Raw genomic sequence first — 9,370 nt, 5'->3', positions numbered from 1 at the left:
CACATAATGGAATTGATTAAAATATTTGTGTATATCTAAACATTTATTGCATGTCCCTTACTTTCATATAACGGAAAATTTAGAAACCGTGAAAAATGTGCTTCTTCGGTGACTAATGAAACCATTCCATGCCACTTAAAATGGGCGTTTCTCACCCTAATAATAATATGTTAATGTTTGTAAATACTTATATGCTTGAAACTACTATTAACTTATCAAACGAGTCCTAAGACATTATAATATTACTATTACAATACGGTCAAATGCCTTTTATTTTCACCCATACAAAATCGACCCAGCCTAGTGTATATTAATATCAGACAAAAGAAGAAATTGGACATGTTTAGCAAGAAATAAGGAAACAGTAAAAACATTCATGAGTTAATTTAACAGCCCAGCAATTTAAAAGCAATGTAATTAGAACAAGACAGTGGTTGACAATGTATGCATTTTCAATAAAATAGCAAATACGAAGTTGTAAACCTTTGGTTTGACGCAATTAATATTCTAGTTGAACAAAATTTGACTTGACAAACAGGTGGCAACACTCCTTGTAATATTTACAAGCTAAAACCTTCTTAAATTTCTTTCGTCTGAGTCCCATATGGTGATACCTATCTATTTCAATAACCTAACTCTTTTAATTCCAATGGAATTTGAATTTTTTAACAGCTGGCAACCCTCTACATTACAGTGGTTTAAAAATTTTTATCTGGAAATTCATTAACGCTACCTCAAATTATTGTTATTTGTGATAAAAAAAGAAACGTGTTTTTTTATTTTGGGAAAAAAAAGTTTTCTTAGAGGTCGCGCTGGTCGGTTTTTGTTCTCAATTTTTATAATATTGACATGTTAAAATGCAGCTAAAAATGTGGTTTTTATATATAATTAATCTGGTATTATTGGGGAACATTCCCTTAATTACATACCTGTCTTGGGCAGTTAGAATGGGCCTAGTGCCCGAAAATATGCTCTTGAAAAGAGACTAGTAAAATTAAAACGTTTGTACTGAACGATTGACGCGTTGTCATGGGTTGGAACTTGTTACCAGGGGATTTCTGAGGTTGCTAATTAGGAATCTGAAATCAGTTTTTCAAAATTCAAAATGGCGGATCCCAAATGGCGATAATTTTTTTTTTAAATGGTTGGATTTGTTCGAAAACCAGCACTTGGGAGTTTTTGGGGCGGATCCAATATGGCGATCAAATAAAAAAAAAATATTACTAAAGTTAAAACGTTGATACTGAACATTTTAAACATTGTCAAGGTTGAAACTCGTTTCCAGTTGGTTTCTGGGGTTGCTGATTACGAATCTGATGTCAGATTTTTAAAATTCAAAATAATCTTGATTATAAACAAAATGGCGCCATTTACATTTGAGTCCTCTCATTAGGATATGGATATACATTATTGTGACGGTATGTGCTTCTCTCTGCCAACTAATTTTGAAATTCTGAAAAATTTTGATGTCTTCCTTCGTTTTTATCTATTTTCTTTCAATAATTTTCAACGGGTCGCAATTCTGAATAGTTTTGTAGGTTGGGATCCCTTTGAACAATATGTACCCCGTGACTGACATACCAGTTCATGTCAAAAGGGGTTGTAATGGCACAATGCTAAATCGGGGACCGAACAGAACTGAGCCTTTATGTTGCTATATGAACGACAGCAAACGATATTGCAAACACTCCTTCATACAAATTTCTTGATTTATGGAGCCCGTCGTCATGATTTTTTGCTCTCGTGCCACACTGGCAGATGGCTTGCCACACCAAATACTTATTATTATGACAAAAAAATAACAAAAACCAAGGAATTTGTCCAGTATTTTTTAGTTTGACGACATCTTGGACTCCATTTCCTCATACTTTTCCATGTTTTTTGCACAAAATTTTCTCCGAAAGCTCACACTTCGCCGCACACATTTTGAAGAGCATGTAGAAGTTACAAAAAGTAGATACGCCAAAATAACAGCGACAAATTACCTCAGCAATTTTAAATATTAGTACCGTTCAGCATGCCGATCTTGTCAAAATTACAACAAACCGGTCGCTACTGACTACACCGTGTTATGATTTTACCATGATGTATGTTTTCTGGAAATTGTATGTTTTATGCCAATTTTGTCTAATAAAAATGCATTTGATTTTTGACTTTCCCAAATTATGAATTTAATCGTGTAAATTTTATATAAACTATTTTTCTATATATTTTTATGATATGTCGCTGGTTGTCCTCTGTGTTATTTTTTTTTATTATTTTCGGGCACATAAGTATTTTCCACGATTTTAATATGGAGTCAGAATTTTTTTGGCGAGCCCAGATACTGCAAGGTGACGGCGAGCCTGAAATGAAATTTTAAAATTACACATCATTTTTTCGTTGGTAATGGAATACAGCCGCCGTGGCCGAGTGGTCTGAGGTGCGTATTAACTCTCAGTATGTCCAGGGTTCGCTTCCCGACCCAGCAACGTAAAAAACTATTTTTGCTAATTGCGGCCGCCCTCGGAAGGCAATGACAACCCTCCAAGTGTATTTCTGTCACAAAAAACTTCCCAAAAACTTTGGGGCCATCCATTTGCGTGACAACGTCAAGATGCACACCACAAATGGGTGGAGAATTTTCAGGCAGAGTTTTTGAGTTAAAAAAGAGGCGTTTGTTTTGAAATTATGGTATTTGAAAGGGTGGTTGGCGTAAGAAACAAAAAACAGTCCATTGTCTTCTGTGGTTATACTACTTTTGTGATCATACGTATAATACCAAAAAACATGTTGCTGGATGTAATACAAAGTGAGCTCGGCGTCAATTTTTTGGATGAGACCCTCAAATCTTCTGCTTTTATTCTCTCACCCTTGGATTAATATCATCATGGAATCTTTGTGGCATCGGCATTGGTGGCATGGGTGGCATCGGTGGCATACCGTCTGGGATTGGCATTTGTGGCGAGCGGCGACGCTGCAAAAAAGTCAAATGCAAAACATGGGGTTTTAATAGAATGCCAGGAGAAAAGGTTATACCCCAAAAATTAACATAAAGAAAATATTGTGAAAGCAAGTTACAAAAACGCAGTATTTACCAAACTCATTATTCTTATTTACTCACCCTGGCACCGTATAGGCCTTGTGGAGCTTCTTCTGGCACTTCGTCAGCGGCCTTTGCTGAAGAGCGGCGGAACTTAAAAATATAAACAGACACAATTCAAGTTACTTCAATTTACTATTACAAAGCCTGCTGTAGATTACCCTTCCGTTATGCTCAATTTCCTGTGGCACCTGCTCAGGTTCATCGCCCAAAGCAGCTCGTCGGGACTAAAGAAAATTGTATTTTAATATACCTATACATTCGCATGTATCGAGACCGGTTTTGTAACGCATTTTTGAAGGTATTCATTCTTACTAGCGTGGACCGAAAATCCAAAAATATGGTTCATAACGCTCTAAAGACAATCGGACAATTTTTGGTCAATATCTTAGGCTCGCCCAAGTCCATCAAAGTTCAAGTGCAAAAAAAAATGTTTCTTACCTTCTTAATTCTATTCTCCACAAAAAAGGTCCGTGTACCAAATAATGTAGGACTAATACTTGCAATTTTAGTAAAAAAATGTATTTATTAATTTTTATTTTTTTTGAACACATTGAACTTTGATGGACTTTGGCGAGCCTAAGACACCAAAAATTGTCATCTTTCAAACAGATTCTTTTTAGAGTATTTTGAACCATTTTTTGCTATTACATTAAAATTCTTAAAACCCGGATTTTCGGTCCATGCTAATACTTACTCTCTCCATAAGCTCCTGTGGTACTTCCTCGGGAACCTCTTCGTCTGCAGCAGCGCGTCGAGCCTTTAACAAAAACTCAACATTAGTGTGCAATCATATATTGAAATAGAAATAAGTAAATCTTTTTTACACACCCTGTGATTAAACTCTTGCGGTACCTCTTCTGGCGGTTCATCCGCTTGGAGACCGCGTGCACCGCCACGCATGGCAGATCCTTCGGCATTCAAACAGGCAATAATCAAAATCATTGCGAGAGCAATGAAGAAATGTGCGAATCCTTTCATTGTTGCGGCAATAAAAAGTAGCAATATTGCTGTCGAAAATACAATGTTACTTTAAACATACATTAGGGTGGTTCAAAAGAGCAAAAGAACTTTTTGTAATTTTCCTGCTACAATCTCCCAGAATTGAAAATATCGAAACTACACTGTGGGAAATAACGCATAGCAAAAATTAATACTTTAAATTTGATTATCGTTTAGAAATGTACGTATTTGACTGTTCACATCTGAGTATGCATATTTAAGTCTTCATACCCTGCAGGAAACTTTAAGTTGATAAGGAGGGAGCTAAAAGTCACTGTTATCTGTATTTCTTTGACGAAAGCAAACTATATTTCTATGGCGATGGCCGCGAAATATTCAAGAGTGGTTACCTCATTTTAATATGCGCCTAATTGAATCAATTATTTACTGTATATTACTTTCGTTGACGTTTATAGTAAGATTAATCATATTTCTGATTGATTTTGAAATATATTCCCTCTGTGCAAGGAGTCCCATATTCTCTTATTTTCTCTGAAGGGAAATATTCTTATTCGATCTAAAAATATTTACGTTTACGACTCTTTACCAGTTCTATGAAAACTTGCATTCCCCTCATGCAAAATATGTGGAAAATTTCAAAGACCTGGTAGCACGGTTGAATGTCAACCGATTCCAAAATAAGGGGGTCTCCTTATTTTCGATAGTCTTAAATTCTGAAAAAACAAATTTGGACCACCCCAATACACAAATATAGGTATGTAGTATGTATGACTAACGCGCAGTCAACAGAATGTAAATTTGGAATATTAAAAGCTTAAACGGATCCTAAGAACTTACATGAATAATTTTGGCGTCGGAAATTCGGTTGACAACGAATGCTGTTAGGGCGCTTACAAATTTTATTTGCTAAATGCAACCACTGAAGCGATTTGCTGTGCAATTTATAGTTGGATTGCACATGTACATATGCATGCATTTGTGGCAGCGATGTCGTGCGCGGGATTATTGGATGTAGCGCAGTTTTGCTGCATGCAACGAATTAGACAATATCATTTCACACTTATCGAACAATCTACATCACAATAGATAAGCGAGGCAACAAGAAAATCGCATGCAGCGACTAAAAGTTGCATGTATGTAACTATTCAAAAGTGTTGTGGAAACTTTTCAATGTGATATAAAGTTACCATAATATTTACTGATCATCACGTAACATGTTGCTAAAATTGCTTTCGAAGTAGTTTTACTATAGCTGAAATTGTATTATTTAGAGCAATATTTTTATCTTTTGGTGCTTGAACGTTTTCTCAAAAAAATATTAAAGACAATATTTTGCTAACAAAAAGTGAACTAAAAAACAGAAAATAAATTTATACATACGTATTCATATGGGACGTTCCATGCCAACAAAGAAAGGCTTGTAAACAAAAAATTTAGATGATTGATTTAAGTGTGCTATGGCTTAAAAGATCTGTACGTTCGTCTTATTTGGAATGCTGAGTGGCATTTTTTCGAAAATTTTAAAGAATATATGGTAGATAAATGGCATTAAATTCGTCAAATTATTCTCAAACTTCTTATCCAACAGTTTTTGGAGTTCCTGAATACATTGATGGTACATTTTTAAAATTCAAAATGGCGGATCCAAAATGGAGGACCAATTTTTGAAAATCGATTGGATATGTTTGAAATTTCTTTTTTGGGGGGTTTTTGGGATAGATGGATTAGAAGTTAGTTTTTAGAAATTCAAAATGGCGGAAAATTTTTGAAAGTGTAGTCAAATTGGTGGAAACTGACAGTCTTTAGGTCTCTGATTACGAATTTGAAGTTACATTTTTATAATTTTGAAATGGCTTTTTACTCTGGGAGTTTTAAAATAAATAGTTGATTCGCCACTTCTCGCTCGCTATGTTTGAGTTCCGGTCGCCAGATATATGAGGTTCTAAATATTTCGACTGCAGCACCATTATGAATTGCAACCCGATTCTACAATAAATAGGGATATTCTAAATAACTCAACTGCATCGACACCTGGCGGGTCCATTTTTCGCATAGGTATTTTTCATCAGAAGCTCGGCCAAACACTAACATATGTGTAAGCGCCAATCTATTATTATTATTATTTTTCATCATGCAGGTAGAACACATTTTGAACTTGGACGAAATCGGTTCATAAATACGGCTTTTGTAAATAACTCGGCTCCATCGCCACCAACGAGTTTTCCAGTAGCCTTTAACAGGACTTTATTCGCAGGGATTAACCTCCGAAAACTTCACTTAAATCTATCCAGGGGTTTCAGTTAATTCCGAACAACGAAAACGGCTATCATTTTATACATAAATATATGTACATATATATATATACATAGATTTCTTGTTTTGTTATTAGTACCAGGTTTACCGAGATTTTCCCGGAGTACATATACTTTTTAAAGTTTTCAAGGTCTGGTTATCAAATACTTGTCATTTGGATAGCTTTAAAAAAATATTTTGGAAATAAAAAAAAAATATTTTGGATTTCGATATCTATTGAGTAAATTTCTTACCCTAAAATTTAGATGGCAACCATATTGCGAAACACGCTGGAATAAATATTACATATCTTGAGCGTATATGTACTATGTATACATATAAAAAAATGCTGATTGAAGTTAACCAAATAAAAAATTGTATTAATACAAAATAGATGGTAACACTATTTAAAATATTTTTGAATTAGGGATCTTAAAAATGCCTTCCATTTGATATCCATATTATGGTGTTTTAATTAATTCGTAACTCATTTTAAATAGGTGGCAACCTTATACGAGTCTTCTCGGTGATAAAGCCTATTCAGATAACCTTAAAATCCAAAACATTACATGTGTCCTAAATATCATCAAAATCGTTACAGCCGTTTCCGAGAACCCTATGGATATATAAATATATATATATATATATATATTAATGAAGATAATAATTATTTGAATAACGAATAAAATAATTTATTCGTCATTTGAATAATTCTGCTTTGAATAAATAAAGTTATTTGTTATTTGCGAATAAGGAGAAAAAAAATGTATTCATTTGTTATTCGTCATTCGAATAAATTTTGCCCGACTCTGATTGATACCCCTATTTACGAAATTTGATAATTTTTCTCTAAGAAGTGTCTGAAAATTTTAAAACGCGGTCAACTAATAGGAAACCTGTGTGGCCAGATATGAGTTTTTAGTTAAAGAGGTTATAATTTTAAATTATGACTTTATTACTCATTTGTACAATTTTGAATGTGGCTTTGTCTCACTAACGACATATTATGGTTTTGTTTCCAAAAAAAAAAAATGGACGGAACAGATGTAGCCTTGTTTTTACCGATAGTGTCGATGTCGTCGGCAGATGCCAGCAACTATACCTACGCTCTTGTAAAGTATTGTGCATGAGCTGTTCAGTTCTGCGGCTCCTATTATGTTCTCCAACATCATATTAAAGAAATAACAAAAAAGGAAGTCACCTTGTCTGAAACCTCGTTTGATAACAAACGCCTCGGTTGTGCCATTTGCCATACCATTGCTGCTACGATAAAAAAAAATTTGCCAAAATTTACATGGGCTGGACTGAATTAAAAATATGTACCTCTAATAATCTCACTATTTTCATTCCGTTGATATATTGCTAAAAAAATTATGTATGTAGGCTTTTTAAACTTAAACTCTTCTGTCAACTAAGGAGATTTTTTTGAAAAATATTTTAAAAAACTAAGTTTAATATTTTTTTCCAGTTCGCGTAAATCTTAATATTTTCCGAAACATTTTGGCTAAAGGCTTTAAATACATATACAAGATTTTATAATTCCAGTGGAAAGAACTTACAATTCTTTAGTTGTAGCTCACCAATTTAATTCGGGCACGAGGGGTTTAAAGTTGTATTCAATGAAACCTTTGTCGAATTTTTTCAACGCAAATAAAATTTCAACAAAAAATATTTTGATAAGCGACTTCATCATCCATTTGCAAAATGTTTAAGAATACGTATTTCCAAAAATATTATGTATATCTGCACATCGCATAAAAAGTAATACGTTTCACGACTTCTCTCCCACGTTCCCCAGATTAGTTTTATGATTCGTAAAGGAAGCAAGCAGCAACATTTTTTACGTGGGGCATACACACTACTACTTAATGCAAGACCGCGTATGTGAGCTTGCATAACTTATTTTCTAGAGAGTAAAAACACTCATATTTCAAAATGGTTCTCTTTTTTATAAAAAAAATCGCATTTATGCCCAGTATATTTCAGGACGAATGGATAAGGCTTGAGCCAATAGCTTGTGTGAACAGCTGAACAGTGAAATGTCAGTACTTTGTACTTTAAACGACGATAAATTTCTTAGAAATTTTTTATAATTTTTTTGCAACTTATGTGAATTCGTGTTTGTATTCATTGCAAAACCTCTAAAAATTAGCAAGTAATTAATAATGACAATTGTATCGATTATAATTAACTGAAAGTTACTATTGTTTTTGTTGTTGTAATTAGTGTAGGTAAAACTGTTAAATTGGCGCAATGAACGTGTTAGTTGTCATTTTAGTGGTTACCCAATTGCACTCGTCAAGTTGTTTTTCGCTATGTACTACTTGGATATGTGCATACTAACACGCATTTTAAATTTTTTATTTGTTTAATCGTTGTCGCATGCAATCGGAAAACATTTGAGTCTAATAACATTTACGCATAGTCATAGGTCATCAGAAATTTTTTGTAATTAATAAATTGTGCAACATTTTTCTGTTTGTGGGAATAACTTTCATTTTATTTTTTTATTCATCGCTGGCAAATTAAAACAATTCAATTCACAAATTATGCTGTTTTTTACGATGTCAGTTAAATTTAACTAACATTTAAATCACTTGTAAATTGAATTAAAATGTGCTTAGAGGCAATTGTTTTATGTCATTAATTCGCGCTAACGAGTTAAATTATGTATTTATTTAACTTTACATTGCTTTGCACGCAGATAACTTGACTGCTACTGATTGACTTTTTATTGTAGAAGCTTTAAAATCTAAATATATATATTTGTACAATTCAAGATTAAATAATTTTTTTTTTCAATTCCAAACTTTGCTTTAGACTTTTCATGTTTAAGTTCTTTTCGCAATTTGTATTCACTACAGCAGAAAGCGTAAATAGAGCTCTGATTGGATTTTCAGCCGAATAAGTCAGTAGCGGCAAATTTTTGCATTCAACAAACTATTTTAACAATCAAAAACGCCGTTCAAAAGCAACAAAAACACAAAAAAGTTACGGCAGGCGGATTAAGGGGCATTAACCAAATAGTACGTA

The 9,370-nt window shown here is 33.5% G+C and overlaps 1 protein-coding gene across 1 annotated transcript; it reads right to left on the bottom strand.

The window, feature by feature from the left end:
• Nucleotides 1-2,267: 2,267 nt before the first annotated feature.
• Nucleotides 2,268-4,063, bottom strand: LOC118744853. The gene is made up of 6 exons (XM_036478229.1): nt 3,914-4,063; nt 3,780-3,842; nt 3,244-3,309; nt 3,104-3,175; nt 2,852-2,956; nt 2,268-2,345 (listed from the first exon to the last, which is right to left on the bottom strand). Exons 1-6 carry the CDS (start codon nt 4,061-4,063, stop codon nt 2,289-2,291), a joined length of 513 nt encoding a protein of 170 aa, XP_036334122.1. The 3' UTR covers nt 2,268-2,288.
• Between the last annotated feature and the right edge of the window lie 5,307 nt (nt 4,064-9,370).

Source organism: Rhagoletis pomonella, unplaced genomic scaffold (assembly GCF_013731165.1).
Source record: "Rhagoletis pomonella isolate Grant_MI unplaced genomic scaffold, Rhpom_1.0 Rhpom_scaffold_00008, whole genome shotgun sequence".
NCBI lineage: Eukaryota > Metazoa > Arthropoda > Insecta > Diptera > Tephritidae > Rhagoletis > Rhagoletis pomonella.
This window is presented reverse-complemented; position numbering and strand designations above follow the sequence as displayed.